This window comes from Physeter macrocephalus, chromosome 14 (assembly GCF_002837175.3).
Source record: "Physeter macrocephalus isolate SW-GA chromosome 14, ASM283717v5, whole genome shotgun sequence".
NCBI lineage: Eukaryota > Metazoa > Chordata > Mammalia > Artiodactyla > Physeteridae > Physeter > Physeter macrocephalus.
The window spans coordinates 57,615,010-57,631,750 of NC_041227.1; the positions used below are offsets into that span (position 1 = coordinate 57,615,010).

Consider the following 16,741-nt stretch of genomic DNA (forward strand, 5'->3'; position numbering starts at 1 on the left):
TTCCCTCTTGTAAATTAAGCATTCTCAACAGGAATGAAAATTGGCTCTTGGAGTATAGGCAAAGAAATCTTTTTAATGTATAATGTACAGATATACATAGAGTACATAAATACATACAATAAATCTGTGATACTAAAATTTCATGGAAAGTGATTTTAAAAATTATACTAAAAAGGGTCAGGAGCTATGATGTAAAAAAGGTCGAGAAACACTATGGTAGTCAGTTTCCTTGTCACAGGTGCTGACCTCAGCATCAAACTGGTCGTAACTGGATGATGTGCCTTCCAGTCTTCGCTAGGACTCGATCCTCTTAACTTGTCACTCCTCCCATCTATGCTAAACCCTCAAAGCTGTAGTCATTTCATTCTCCCTTATAGTCCATAACTCAGAATTCAAGGAAGTCTGCTTTGAAGAAATATAATCTAAGGAAGGCTCTTGGTTGTAAATCTTCCAGCCAGTTGTCTGTATTTATACATTTATAAGTAACTCTCAGGCTTAGAAGTAGAGAAAGGATTTGGATGACTTTCTCAAAGCTGTTAAAGTATATCCTCTCGTCTCTTGATTATCCGTACTAAAGATCTGGGGTGGGGGGCAGAAGACAAAGGACACCAGTAACTGAGATGCTGTCAGAATGCTGCGATCGAGTGGTGCCACTGTCATGTGAGGACCCGCCTGAGGAAGAGCTAGGAAACATGTCCTCTGCCTCCCCCACTGGTTTCCCCGCCCCAAAGGAAGTTCTCTCCCCTCAGTGTAAGCCGAGGTTAATCAGCAAAGTGTTAATGGTCCACATTCAGTCCTGAAAAACCTTTCCAGGGTTGCCGTTCACATCTTCAGAGAGGATAAGGCAAACACAGGAGGGAAGTGCCTCCGAGCTAGTCATGGCTGCATTCTAGGATGAAAGATTATGATAAGCACAGATTACAAACGAAACTATCAGGCTGCTTGGCCCTGTTGTAGTGTTCAGTTATGCTACAATACTTAGTTGCTGAAATCATTGATATTCTTTAAAAATCTTATCTTAGAAGTGTTAGAAAAATGTATCCCTCCTCATGAAACGGTCGTTTCCATAATCTCTTTATATCTGCAGTACTATTCAATATCCATGTATTTAAACAGTGGTAAAAATGAAGGACTTTTAAGATATGCTGTCTGATTTCACAGATAGCACTCTGTACTTGTCCTTGTTTACAAAAAATATTTTAAATTATCAGTATTATCAAATTGGGCTTAATAATTATGAAATTATTGGAATTTACCATACCATTTAGTAATTGTCTAAAGATATATTTTATAGTGGCATTTGTAATGTTAAAAAGGAGAAAATTAAGGATCAAATATGTATTTTACTGAAAATATGACACCCTTAGGAAAAAAATTTAGGTGTAACCTGGACTGAAATTTTTCTCCCTAAATGCGTCCAATCTGACTGACTCTGACTCCATAAATGTTGTAATACTGTGCTCAGACTGTGTGAAGGAAGCCCCAAAGTGCCGGCATTTTCTTCAGTGAATGGTCACCTGAGGATGTGTTCCAGAGCACCAAGAGGTGGAAGGCAAAAAGAAAAAGGCATCTTCCTCAATCCCGAGGTCCAGAATGCTGCAGGAGAAGTACAAACAGTACTTAGTATTTAGCAGTCTCTTTGCATTCTATTACTAATTATTTTATTCATTACTTTTATTTTATTCATTACTTTTGAATATTTTTACGTTGGCGGAACATTGCCCAGTTGGTAACATCCTCAGGTTTTTCCTTATTGAAGCACAGCCTCATCACAATGATAGTCTTTCTTGTCAGCAGTTTTGTAAACGTATATTGACTCTGCCAGGTTTTTTGTGTAGGTCCCTTGAGCCATGTTTGTTTCTGTTCTGATTCCCTGAGGCCTTTCTTGGATTGTTCCTAGTCTCCAAGCCTTACAGTTTTTCTCATGCTTATTAAATATCTATGCTTGGGGTAGTGGGAAAATTGACTTGATTTATGGTACTCTCTTTCATACTAAAACAGCTCTTTTGAGTGTAGACACAAACACTGTGGAAGCATATTTATCATAGCCAAAGTGAATTCAATCACCTATCATTTGAAGTTAAATGCCACTCGTGACAATAGAGCCAAGTGCCACTGAAGAGGATGAAGCACATAAGGAACAAGGGCAGACCTACCGGAAAGCAGTTCACGTGATAACTGTGGGCTTCTCCTACCAGGAGAGAAGTCAGGTCTCCTTCCTCCCTCCAGCCCTGATTCAATCCAAGAGACATTATGTGGGGCTGAGCAAGACAGCTGCCCCTTGGGAGTGGGGGCAGCAGTCCAGTGCCACGCTTCAGAGCCAGTGGGTGAGCAGACATCTGCCTTGGGTTTGGCCACAGCAGTGACAGTAATGGGGTGAACGGGGTATCCATGAGTGGGGTGGCAGAGACCATGGGACAAGATTCTCACCGTAGGAGGAGGAGTTTACAAATGTAGAAAAGAAAGAAACTGAGAATGACACAACCCTGTGGGGTTGGACTGGAATTGGAGGCATTGGGGTGAACTCATGGTTTTCAATATATATAAATATAGATGTACATACTTAAATATAGGTCTGTATTTACATCTGTTAATAGTGAGAGACGTAAATATGTTTGTGTTTACACACACAGAGACATAAACTCACACATATTTCCTACCTCTGACTACAGAAAAGGCCTGGGAACAGTGACACCCAAATAGCATTGAGCACACCTAGCTTGGTTTCTCAACAGAGCAGGAAAAGTAAAAGGTGAGCCTGGAACATCTTATGCCAAAAAGTAAGAAAGTGCTCAAAGTGCTCAGAACAATAAGATGCTGAAGCCAGCTCAAAGGGATTCCCACTGGCCAAATCTGGAATTATTTGAATTATTTTTGAGCATCAAAATAAATAATGAAAGGAACATATTATAACCCATTGAAAGAAGTAGGAGTCACTGAGTCCATGCTGATATAAATAGATAACATGAACTGAATAAAGAGAATTTTTTCTTACAGTAGGATGTGCCACTAATAAATGTAGAAGGAATGATAGAATTTTCAAAATCATCATTTGGAGTCATTCTAGTAATAAATAACTCAGCCCCATGAAATAATTAATTACAAAGAGAAAAGTTAACTTTGCAGTGAAGAAACCTGGCCAGTACCATTTTAATAAATTAAAATAAACTTCATCAGCTATGAGACAAGTTGAATTTGTGCACCACCTGATGGGATGCAAAGAACACATTGCATTGCTTCTGTGGTATTCCTGCCAAAAATATTCCTGCCACGACTAGTATGTAATCATGAAGACACATCAAACGAACTCAAACTGAGAGTAATTCTACTGAGTAACCAACCTGTAATCTTCAAAAGTCAAGGAAAGAAATATCAAGAAAGACTGAGGAACTAACTGTTCAAGATGGAAAAAAACTAAAGAAACTTGAAGACTCGGTGCCATATGTGATTCTGGTTTGGGTCCTTCTGCTATAAAGGATGTTGTCAGGACAACTGGTAGAACTTGAATGGAGTCTGTGGATTAGGTGACAGTGATATATCAGTGTTAATTTCATGATATTGATGGTCATATTGTGGTTATGTGGGAGAATAGCCTTGTTTGTAGGAATTATAAACCAGAGCCCTTAGGGTAAAGAGGTATGTCAGAGCCGTCTCGCAGGTGGTTCAGGGGAAAAAGGCTTTCTGAATTTGAAATTATTTCAGAATTTTTAAAATAGCAAAATAAATGTTCTTTTAGGCATATTCACCACTAGAGAAATTATTATTCCCTTTCAAAGCTACAGAGGCAAGACTTTTAATATAAATCTACAGCCAGAAAATGTTTCCTTATTGAGATCTTTTATATTTATCAGAAACAAAAATAATAAGACTACAGAGGATCCTTAAAAGAGAATTGTATTACTTTTTAACATACTAAACACACACACACACATACACATGGCCAATAAAGAATTTTTAAGGATGGTGTAGCTCTGTATCTACTTAGGTTTCTAAACTTGTGGCCAAAAAATTGGGTACGATTTTATAAACAACATCCTGAAAAGGAGAATGTTGGGGTTTATTGTTTTTGTTGTTCTTTTTGCAAAGCAATTAAAAATGTAGGCTCTGGAACCAAGCTGCCTGTTTGGAATCCTGGCCACCACTTATGAGATATGTGATCTCTGACACAATATTTGATTTTCCTGATCTGCTGTTCATCTCCTGCTTCCTGCCGGAGACGCTGCCCCCGGAGAAGCGGGTAAGGTGGGAGGCAGACAGGCATAGGGGCTCGCTTCCGGGGCCTGCGGGGAGGCCTGTCGCGGTCCCAGGTGCTGGGGAGGCCGGGCCGCCTGTGCCTCAGTTTTCTCATCTGTAAATTAGGATAACAACAGTGAACTCACAGGTCTGTCAACAGAATAAATGAGATAATACATAAAGAGCACTTAGACTGTGTTGTGCACTACAGCTTTGTTTAGAGCACTAAACAAAGTTGGCTGCTGTTGTTATTATTTCAGGAAAAGTTAAATTGCTTTCATAAAAGCACTCTAGTATGATTATGTTGCCTTCCTTCTCCCTCACCAGGAGTAGAATTACCTGAAGGCAATGAAAGTAATGGTCTCTGCCCTTAAGCCTGTCCCAAGATCAAACTAAAGCATGGAAATGGAGCATGTTTTAGAAGACAGCAGGCATTGCAATGCCATAGAAAAAAGATGTGGGCTTTGGAGAACTAAGATGTTGGTTGAATTCCAGATCTGCTGCTTACAAGCTCTGTGACTTTGGTCTTGGTCTGTGAAATGTCTAGAATGTACAAATAATCATAGTGATCACAAAGGGCTATTAGGAGTTAAATGAGATAAACTTGGCAAAACTTTCTGCAGACCGACCCAAAGAATGTCCGCAGAAAATGATGGTTTTTTTTCTTACTCCTTTAAAGGTGTAGGAACAGTTAATTTAGAAGAATGGAGGCCTTAGGATCAGAAATAGTAGCAGAGCATACGAGGGCATTTTTTGAGAAGTGTGTTAAGGTCGTCGCAGTTTGTTCCTGCAGGGGTTTAGTCTACCAACGATGGACTTAAATTGCCTCAGAAGGAATTTCAGTTGACAAGAAGCATGTCATGTGTTGTGTAATCCCATTCTTGAGAGACGCTGGAGAAGGATAGATAACTATCTTTCTAGAACAGCACAGATTTAGTGCACACCAGCCTTGGAACCAGGGACAAAGGGAAGAATCTTCATCCAGTCCCCATCTCTGTTATATGTTGAAGAGAATATTGATTTTTCTGGCTGTAAAAATGTAAGCCTTTCTTTATCCCACAAAAGGATCTTGTCACATGCACATTCAAAGTGTATGTGTGTATTTTCTTTTAAAGAGAAAATGTGCTTCCTTTAAAGAACCCGTAGCTGTTCATCTGAAAATTAGTGACTCTTGGTCACTGACCTAGGACTTCTTTAGAATTCTGAGTATTATCAAAAGAAGAGCTCTGAGTATTATCTTCTGCTTTCATTCATTCACTTAGTCATACAACAAGTATTTGTTAAGAACTCCCTAATATTCCAGGCACTCTGTTAGATGTTGATTATTTAAAAAGTGAACAAAGCAAAAGCAGATCTCTCATGGAGGGAGGATTCAGTCTCCTGCTCTTAACAACCTCTAATGGGTTTTATGGGACCTCTTTGCAAAGGAGCATACTTCAAACCATGAAAATCAGCTTCTTTTGGCTACAGCTATAGACAGACAGATGTTTGGTGTGTTTGAAAGCAGGCATTTCCACTTTGCCTCGAGTTGCCTTACCTGCAGATTTCCTTCAGGCAGCGTCCCTTTTCCTAGTGGGCAGCCAGTGACCTGGGGAAACGGTGCCCGTTGATAGCTCACGTGAAATTAAACTTGGCTGCTTGCTGGTGGAACCTGTTATGAACTAGAAGCTCTCAGTGTCTGCCTTTAATACAGGGGAGGAGATTTTCTTCCTTAGCACAATCATGGCGATGTTAACTCTCTCGGCCGACTAGTGGCACAAAGGAAAACTGCCACCCGGGTCTGCATTGGCGAAGGCAGAAAGCTGCAGTTACGGGCATTCCCTGTGACAGAGAGAACCGGCTGTGCCTGGGAGAGCCGGGAACGGCAAAAAGCACACCACGAAAGCAGTGGGGTGGTGACATGCTTCTGTTTTTATCCAGATATGCTAGTAACATGTTTATTCAATGTGGTGCCTCTGCTGAGATAAGACCCTCTTCCTTCGGGTGCCCTAGACCGCCGTTTGTTTAGCTGGAGAACTTAATGAGTAATGGATGTGCTTGGCTGGCTGATAGAAAGTATTTCCACAGCCTGTGGCTGTGTTTATAGAGAGCCGGAGAGAGACCACAGGCAGCAATTTGTCTTCTTAGGTATCAGCAAAGTCTTCTCTTTTAACAACTAGAGGATTTATTTTTAACTGCTTGAGTCAGTGTTTGTCAGATGACGCGGACCATCAAACTGCAGATTGAAGTCCCCAGTGCGGGGGAAGCTGGGCTGGCTGGGAAAAGGGGTGGGATTTCAGCATCATCGTGCTTCCGTGCCTCTGCCTCCCAACGTGGGAGAGAGTTTCGGGCTTCCAGCAGCAGGAGTCGATTTGCAGGTCCAGCTGGCAACTAAAGGGTAACGGCTCCTTCAGCTGCTTAGAGACATAATTGCCCAGTGATCGGGGTATTGTGAGGAGGCACCCAGGACCCAGGGACCAGAGGATTCCGAGCGCTGGCCTCTGCTGTTTGGCAGATTGAGCTTTTCTCTTGCTTGATGCTGCCTGTCTCCAGAAGCCTCTCACCATGATCGATAGCTCCAAGAAGCAGCAACAGGGCTTCCCGGAGATTTTAGCTGCTGGCAATTTCGAGCCACTAAAAGAAAAGGAATGCCTTGAAGGGAGCAACCAGAAAAGTCTCAAGGAAGGTCAGTCTGTCTGTGGACAGGGGCAGAACTGCCAAATTCATACTCTCGTCAACCAGGCTGAGCGTGTGTGTCTGCTTCCCATGCCGTGTGTCTGCTCTCTGTCCACTCACGTACCTTACACGCTCTAAGTTCTTTGAAATGAAAGCTTAATGCTGTTCTTGGTAGCTCTTTCTGAAGGTTCATTAACTGATAGGACTCCAGGGAGGTGGCAGTAATTGATAGAGTAAGGGGACTTACGAAGCCAGTCCTCATTTCAGTGAACTCCTACCAGGTTTGTTTTGTCGATTTTCTCATGTCCTCTAATTTTTTTGCTTCCCCCCACCTCACTTTAGGAGAGGCCATTTCCTTTTCAGTGTTATGCAGAACCCTGCTTCTTTTACATTGACGAACACGTAGTTCCAGGGAAATGATTTTTTTTCCAATTAACATGTTTATGGTTTTTATTGTTTAAAAGCAGGAAGGTAGCTAGCTCTTTCTTAATTGTATCTTTAAATGATTGGTTTAATTGGTTATAATGCACATTGCACCATCATTTTGTTTTGTTTTTTAGGCACGTTGCGTAATTTTGTGGTTTTTTTTAACAAAGCAAAGAGTAAGCTTAAGAATGCTGTCAGTGATTGTTAGTGGCCACCACGCAGGTACCTCCCTGACTGATTTAAGAAAATGTCCAAAGTTCTGGGCACTGCTGTCCTGTGTCCTGGTACTCTGAAGCGTGGCAAGACCAGTGCCCAGTGTGCTTTACTACAGCAGCTGGAGACCAGGGGCCATGGAGTAAGAAATTCAGAATCTTCACAGAATAAGTTTTTTCTGAATTTGAGATATGAAAGTCACCCCTCTTGATGCTTGTTTAATTTGAAATTTGATTTTCTAGCGTTCTTTGGGAGGAAAACCCCCCACAATAACCATCAGCTGCCCCCTCACCTCTCCACTGGCTCTTCCTCATCTTCTGGAGACCCAGACAGTAAATATAGTTATCTGCCCAAGCAGCAGTTTGAGCTTCTTCCAAAATGATATTCCTTCTTTTCTTTTTCATACATTTAGAAAAGGAGAATGTGGTGACAGATTGTTGCATATTTAAACAATAAGAAGAAGGAACGATAGTTGTTTTCTTATTGGAGTTGAACCTCTTTTGGGTACTGGTTGAAAAAAACATGTAGATGGAAACAAAGGATGCAGAATGAAGTATCAATAGCTTCTGCCAGGAACCAGACGGCGGGGTCGCCCCCGCTTGTGCACTGCAGATCTTCTTGTAGACTCTTGTAAAATCAACACCGGTAGAGCTTCTAGGGCACGTTCTAGAGACTCACTGAGGGGAACTTAATTTTTTTAGATCATTAACTTAAAAGGGGGACTATCTGTTTATCATTTAAGTCAAGTTCTAGTGTTAAGCTCCTATTAACATCATAAATTTTTAACAATTTTTACGCTACTTGAAAAACTGAGAAAAGTGGAGGAAAATGCAATTGGAGAAATAAAAAGATGTTACAACAGTATGATAAGGAGTGTAGAGAGCAAGAATTAAAAATATAAAAACATGGTAGGAGAATTATCAACAGGAACAGCAAAACTGCCTTGAGATGATTACATAATGTATCGATTCTTTCCATAACAGTTGTGACCATGCTTTGAATTTATACATGTGCTGTAGTGTAATGTCACAAAGCAAGAGCATGGACTCTGAAGTGAGATATACTTGGGATCAAATCCCATTTTCTAGCTCTGTGACCCTAGACAAGTTCACTGCTCTGAGCTAATTTCCTCCTTTGTACAATGAAGATAAACAATACCTACTTCATAGTGTCTTTATGAGATACCCAGTTTCATGCCAGTTTGCCGTCCCTCTTCTTATTTTTTTAACCCTTTGTTACTTTTTCCTTCTATTTAAAATTTAATTTTTAAAATCTTGTGTATATTGACAAAGTAGAGAAGTATTTCTGTATCTTACTGTCACGTAAATTCATCAGTATAAAGAGGTGTACAGGGAGAGAACTTTCATATTTTTAAACACTCCACAGAAATGACTGGATGATAAAATTCATCTGCCTCACCACAGTTGCATTGAACTAGGCTTCGCTTTCTGTCTCAACAGACTGTATTTCTACTTACTTTTTGCTAGCGATAGGGCTGAGGGGGAAAAAAAAAAATAGAGATATCAAAGGTGATCTGTTACCTCAAAGGTAGTGACACCGAAAGAAGATTAGACCTGAGTTTAATTAGAACAGAAAAAATAGGAGAAATTTTGCAGAAAGCTGCTTTTTTTCCTTGGCGTCCTCTGAAAATGACTACGTTCCTTTGCAGGGTTGAACTCCTGGAATTCAGTGTGTCACAGTCACTGCCTACAGATGAGCACCAGCGGTGACCTTATCAGACTCTTGGGACAGGCCACTGCTGAGCTTCTTCTGCTGCTAGCTCCTGGGTCATATGTCAGTTTTATTAATCTGTGAAAGCTTATTGATATGGCAGCAATGTTCAAACACTAAAATGCCCCAGAGTCTAATTAGATCCTATGCTGTCTTGTCAAAAGACAAATTTCTGACTATTTAGTCATGTCTATGGTTTATGCCTCGTGTTAAGGGATACTAATTTAAAATACTATCTTTCACATGAATAATATTTGGTGTTCCACTCATTTGTGGCAGTGTCTGAATCAGAAGTTTTCAGGTAATGAAGGAAGGATAGATTTTGGTCCATTCCATTCTAATCGTAGCGACACAGCCGGGTCTCTGGCGTTTGTGATGGTGTCTGCTGCGAGGGGTGGGAGGTCTCCTCTGCTTCTCAAGTAGTTGCTCTAGTTCTTGCTTATTTGGGGACATTTTAGAATTCCTGTTATTGTTGACAGTGCTAATTAGCTGAAATTATTATTAGGGGGAAAAACAGATTTTGTAAGCAGATAATCATAGGTTTCAAAGTTTATGTGACACCTTAACAAGAAAATTTAGTAATACCTATTGAAAATTTAAGGGAAAAATGTTCCAAGTGTCAACCGCCTGTCAATAGTTGTCACCACATACCAGAGAGTTCTTTGGATAATAAAGCAAATCTTCTCACAGTTTTGTTAATGCTTATATAAACTTTTTGATAAATACCAACCCACATATATAGTTGGAGAATTTAATTATTTTCTGCTTCAGGTGAGAAATAGCAATAAATGTCATGAATCCTGATCAGCTTCAAAATAGGACATTTTCCTTAGACTAGTTTCTTTTGTCAAAGCAGCAGTAGGGATTCTCAACTTTTGACTTATCCACAAAAGGTTTAGAACATTTTTTAATAGCGCTCATCACAGATGAGATTTAAATTTAATTTCTGGTTCTAACAACTAAAGGATATTACAAATCACTGACTTGACAACTTACAAATTAATAGTCATGAAACTTGGGGGGGAAATCAAATAAATTGAGATGTTTAATTCAGATAAGTGGTTTAATATGAAGCGTTATTGAGATAATGAATCATAATGCCAGTCCTACCAGCTAGTTATATCCTGTATTTATCAAAGACAAAATGGTAGCAAATCAATTTAAAGAGGAAAAATTGATGTTCAGTATACGGAGCTCTCTGATTGTAAAAATGAAACACCAAAGAGAGAAAGCTGGCTTGTGTATTGATTACTTTGACTAAACTACCTGCTCTAAGGAACAACCCCCAAACTCAGTGTTTTAACCAATCAAAGCGCATTTCTTGCTCAAAACATAGTCCCAGGTGGGTTGGGCAGCTATCCTAGTCAGCCGTCCTCTAAAAAAGGACTCGGGGATCTGGGCTCCTTTTATTGTGTGGCTCAGCTGTGGCTGGTGGGGAGAAGAGCTACTGCTTTGGGGAACCACAGTCCCAATTCTGTCATAGACTGGCTAGTAACAGTTGCGATAAAGCATGTGAAAGTTTGTGGCAGACTGCATCATAGACAGCAGAGTGGATTAATGTGGTGCGCTGGGACATGGCTATAGGAGATTGATGTATGGAAAAAATGCACATTTGTCTGAGATATTCTGAGCAGTTCAAACTAGGGAAAATAGACTAAATAAATACCTTTATTAAAGCACCAAAACTTTTCTAAGTGACAGAAATTATACATACTCTACCTGCACTGTCCATTAGCCTCATATGGCTGTTCAGACTTAATTTAAAATCATTAAAAATGAAGTAAAATTTTTAAAAATTTACCTCCTCAGCCACATTCTCCACATTTCAGTTACTCAGATGCCACACCTGGTTAGTGGCTTCTTTTTTTTTTTTTTTTTGTGGTATGCGGGCCTCCCTCTGCTGTGGCCTCTCCCGTTGCGGAGCACAGGCTCCGGACGCGCAGGCTCAGCGGCCATGGCTCACGGGCCCAGCCGCTCCGCGGCACGTGGGATCCTCCCAGACCGGGGCGCGAACCCGGTTCCCCTGCATCGGCAGGCGGACGCGCAACCACTGCGCCACCAGGGAAGCCCCAGTGGCTTCTGTATAGAACCATGCAGATTATAAACCATTTCCATCACTGCTGGACGTTCTCTTGGAAAGCTGCTCACCCCAGCTTTGCAGGTCCAGAGTCTCTTAAAACCCAATCCCTGTGCCATTTCCTAAAGAAAGTCACCTGATCCTATCAGCTAAAAATAATTTCTTCTCTATCATATACTCCCAGTAACTTGCTCTGCATCTTTTTATGGCATGTCACCTTTTGCTACTGTGGTATGTGTCTGTACTGTCTGCGCTATTAGACCATAATATTTCTTGGAGATACTGTCATTGTTTGGGTGATTTTTATACCTCACTCCCAGCGTCCTGCATCTCAAAGATACATTACTGTTATGCAATAAGTATTTGAAGAATATTATACCCCTCTCTGCCTTCTTAAACAATATAGTTTGAACTATTACCTTCAGATATAATTTAAAATTCAATTATAAATTAATGGCTAATCCAAAACGTAATGCATTGGTGCCTTAAGTCATTGTTGAGGTGTATAAAACCGTTTGCCCATGCACAGAATGATCCCTAGATCATTACAAGATTACTAGAATCATTGTTTATTATTTGATTTTTGTCATCTGCCACGTTCGGCTGCTTTTCCCTTTTCTGACCTGCTGCTTCTAATCTTCCAAGTAAGCAACAGATAAACAAAATGTAATAGTGGAATCCTGATTCTGTTGTTGATTCGACTAAAATTTATTGAGTCATACTGGGAGAAGCAGACAAATAAGCAGTTAAAATAGAGAATGCTACCGAGCCTTCTTCTATAAGTAAAGCATGTGAACTTTGCAACATCTATTTTTATTTCTTTGGGAATTTCTTCTTTCTTTGTTTTCTGCCAGTGTTCTACATAATTGAAAGTGTTGTACAAGTGAGGTATTGCTAAATTAATGGGTTTTTTAAAAATAAATTTGAAGTATAAGATACGGTCCTTAAAATAAATTCAAATAACATACAGGTATGAAGGAAAAAGTAGAAGATTCTTTTTCCAAGATGTAGTTCGGTGTCTTTTAAAAATGGGTATATGCTGCCTTTGAGATGAAATTATATAATTTAACTTTTTATTGGAAATCATTTTATTTGGCAGAAATTTGAGTGCTTCTCCACAGCATCATTCTAGAGGTTGTAAACCTCTATAAGCAATGGCATTCAAGGAGCTCACAGCCTGGAAAGTGGGAAACTGAATGATAATATAGAAGTTAAAATACACACACACATAAAAGAGATAGCAGAGGGGCTTCCCTGGTGGCGCAGTGGTTGAGAGTCCGCCTGCCGATACTGGGGACACGGGTTCGTGCCCCGGTCCGGGAAGATCCCACATGCCGCGGAGCCTGCGAGTCCGGAGTCTGTGCTCCGCAGCGGGAGAGGCCACAACAGTGAGAGGCCTGCGTACCGCAAAAAAAAAAAAAAAAAAAAAAGAGAGAGAGAGAGAGAGATAGCAGAAGAAACCTCTATGTGCTTTGGTCCAAACGAGTGAGGATCACAGACTGTGAGCGCTGGCGTCTCTCTTGTGCTTCAGACCTGCGCGGTCGTCTACATCCCTGACGGCTCCAGTAGGCTCCTTACTTCTTCCCATGAAACACATTCCTCCAGGGTTTCCTGTCTCTCGGTCAGTGGCACCTCCGTCCCCCCATTAGCTCACAGCAGGAACCCAAAATGGGAGTGATCCCTGACACCTTCCTTGACCTTCTCCTCATAGCCTGTCATCAAATCTGATTATCGAATCTGTCAGTTCTACCTCAAAAATATTTCATTTCTCAACAGCACTGTTTCACCACAGCCCCACCCTTATCCAGGTCCCCTTCCTCAAATAGAATCTCAACAGGAATCTTTACTCAAGTAGAGATAGAGCTGCCCAGCTGATCTCCGCCTACACTCTGGACGCCTTCAGCAAGTGAGGCCCTGCCTCTGTGCTACTTCCCTCTCCCTCCGCAGCTGTTCTCTTCCAGAACGCCTCTCCCTGCCCACCCATCCCCACCCCATTGGCCTGAACAACTGCAGCTCATCCTTTGATCTGCATCATCATGCACAGTTGCTCTGACACTAGGATTGCACACAAGTTGTGTCACAAGTTCTCTGTTCCCCTTCTGTTTTTGTGGGCAAATTGACACGTGTGTGTGGGTATACATATATAACGTTGAACAACGTAGGAGTTAAGGGCGCCGGCCTCCTAACCCCCCCCACCCCCCCCTCCCCGCCATGCACAGTCAAAAATCTGAGTACTGCTCTCTCTGCCTCAGAAACAAAGGAATTGACAAATGACTCAACCAAAGGCAGGAAACCAAAACAGTTAGGGTAGAATCAGGACTCAGACCCTAATTCTTTTGATTCCACATATTGTGATCTCTAATCAAACACAAACTTTTCCCCCACTTAGATAAAGATGTGTAAAATGAAAATACAGGTGCTGTATTTATTGAAAAAAAAGTCCACATGTTAAGTGGACCTGTGCAGTTCAAAGCCATGTTGTTCAAGAGTCAACTGTGTGTGTGTGTGTGTGTGTGTGTGTGTGTGTCCCATTCCTGAATCCACAAAATGGGAAGAAAAACCAATATTGAGCCAGGATCAAATGACCTCAAGAGAGTAGCATGTGCTTACTCTTCTGGGAAAAACTGGAGGTAAATAATATTCCACTATTTTCCTGTTTCATCGTTAATTGTCTTTTTATTCAGAGAAGCTGCCTTAGGAGTTTACACTAAGGCATTTCAGAATCTTTTATACAACGTACATTTTCCCAATTTAGAGGGATTAGGAAAGAGCTTTAAGCTATCAGCACAACGCACATATATGGAATCTAAAAAAAACGGTACTGATAAACCTAGTGGCAAGGCAGGAATAAAGAAACAGACGTAGAGAACATACTTGAAGACACAGGGGGGAAGGGGAAGCTGGGATGAAGAGAGAGAGTGGCATGGACATATATACACTATCAAATGTAAAATAGATAGCTAGTGGGAAGCAGCCACATAGCACAGGGAGATCAGCTCGGTGCTTTGTGACCACCTAGAGGGGTGGGATAGGGAGGGTGGGAGGGCGGCGCAAGAGGGAGGGGATATGGGGATATATGTATACACACAGCTGATTCACTTTGTTGTACAACAGAAACTAACACAACACTGTAAAGCAATTATACTCCAATAAAGATTAAAAAAAACAAACTGTCAGCACCTCTGCCTATGGCTGCACACTGAAATTCTAATGCAGCAATGAAACGTAGACTTTTTGATTACCCCCAAAATAAGAAAAATAAACATTATCTTCTTTTGGAAACATGGAGGGTTAAGAAATCTAGACATTCAGGTATAGAACCAGCATGGTCCTACAGATTAAAAATTAATTGTCTGAAAAAGCAAATCAAGTTTTTTTCAAGCCTCTTTACATTGCTGGTGATCAGGCAATTAAGTGGATGATTTTACTTTTGCAGTGCTTATTATTTGTGTTACACTTCCATTTATTCCACTGTGTAATTTATTTCCACTACTTTTTAACCAAGTGAGATTTTTTTTTAGATGCACATAGGTATGTATAATATCTTTCTGTATGTCTGCCACAGGCTAACGTTGTCCCTGCCATTCTGTACCAGGTCCCCTGGCTTGACATCACGTTGTCATACCATGAGAAGCATACTTAATTCATTCCAACTTTTGACAAAAAGGAGAGGGGAATTTGTGTGAAGGTATGATCAGTTTAAAGAAACATGCCCCATTTTTAGCAGCCTGTTTCCATGGAAACAGAAGCAGCAGCCAACCACAGAGTTATCAAAGTACCTGTAAATTTCCAAGGCTGAATGTTGAAAACATTGTCTTCCTGACCTCATGGTGCAGATTAATGCAGGAAACCTACAGTGCATTAGCCTGGACTGCTAGCATTTTTAGTTTTTACTTCATTTTTGCTCTTTAATTCCTAATAGAGGGTGAATGCTGCATTCTTGACTGTGACCTCCCTACCAGCAAGGGACAGTGGTTTAGAATTCCACAGTTTGTATCACCTGCCTCTTCCCCCACACCCCTCACCCCAGTGGACTTCAAAGTATGCAGTAGACTTTCTGATATTGGATGAAAGGCAGTATTTCCTAGGTAGTCTACGGCCTAACTTGCAAACACTGATTTGCACAGTTTTTAAAAAATTAACTTAATGTTGTCTCTCGTTTTCCTAAATGGAAAATAATCATAATATAAAAATTCCTGATCAGAATGCTCTTTGCGCTCGGTAGTATCAGAGGTTTAGATTTATGTGCATACTGTGTTAACTCTGCTTTTGCTTCAGACAGGAGTGTTGACGGGAGTTTGCTTAAGCAGCGCAGATAGCATGGCTCTTACAGGACAATCCACCATTTTATATTTGGCCTCTTTGCATTTCATTATTTTAAATAACTTGAAGAAGAACCTTATTTTATAATTGGCAAATTAGACCCCTGAAAATACAACCAAAAGTCTGTAATCTTCGGTTGCTACTTTTTATCATCTATGAGAGTGCTTAAGTGCTTGTATGCTTCTCTAATACAGCCTAAATTTCACATTAACTGTAAATGGAGATGAAAATAAATTACTGTCTACCAGTTTTTCATGCTCTTCTTTACTCCTTTGCCCTTAGTGTTCCCTTTTTCAGTCTTCTTTTACCCTTCAAAACAATATAATTAGTTTTTGTCTTCTGTTCTACCACCAACATCAATTCAGAAATATCTGAAGCCTCAAATTCCTACAACTAAGCAAGACAAGTGTTGGTTCTGTCCCATGATAATCACTTGCCCATACAAAATCCTCTTGGTGATTTATTCTTAAATTTGGCTAGAATTCTTTTTCCTTAGAAAATAGTAACTCAGTTATATACTTGTTAAGTATACCGTGCAAAATTAAGTAAAACATGTTTATTAAAACTTCTATATGGTGAGCATTGTAGAAGGTGCTAGAATATAAGGATGAGATCTAGAAGGGGAATTAGAGGCCCCCAAAAAACCAACAAAACCTAGAATTTGGTGTGACAGGGAATGTGATATAATATATAGCTGTTATTGTAGTTATCAAATCCTTAAAAGATGAAGTCACTGTTGGTGGTTAATGGAATTATGATGGTGAGGGGGGCTAGCTAGCGATGGGTGGGAAATAAGAAATTTGATTATTGAGTAATTAGTTTCTTAAAGTCAATTGCTCTGCCAACTGTTCCATTTTTTTCTATTGAGGTAAAATTCACACAACATAAAATTAACCATTTTAAGTGAACGATTCCGGGGCATTTAATGTATTCACAGTGTTGTGCAAGTACACCTCTATCCAGTTCCAAGACATTTTCATCAGTCCAAGAAAAAACCCTGTAGCCATTAAGCAGTGACTTCCCCCCAGTTCCAGGTAGCCACCAATCTGAGCTCTGTCTCTGTGTATTTACCAATTCTGGATA

The 16,741-nt window shown here is 40.5% G+C and overlaps 1 protein-coding gene across 12 annotated transcripts in view; it reads left to right on the forward strand.

Moving 5' to 3' along the window:
• The window catches only part of MRTFB (myocardin related transcription factor B), a 201,477-nt gene that overhangs the window by 119,301 nt on the left and 65,435 nt on the right, over nt 1–16,741 (forward strand). Inside the window, exon 1 of one of the 12 annotated variants that reach the window (XM_007108460.4) lies at nt 6,561–6,898. The exons of the other annotated variants lie outside the window; for them this stretch is intronic. Within the exon in view, the coding sequence (XP_007108522.1) occupies nt 6,778–6,898 (121 nt within the window). The 5' untranslated portion in view covers nt 6,561–6,777. Of the gene's footprint in view, nt 1–6,560; nt 6,899–16,741 lie in introns of those variants that run through there. 12 annotated transcript variants of the gene reach the window in all.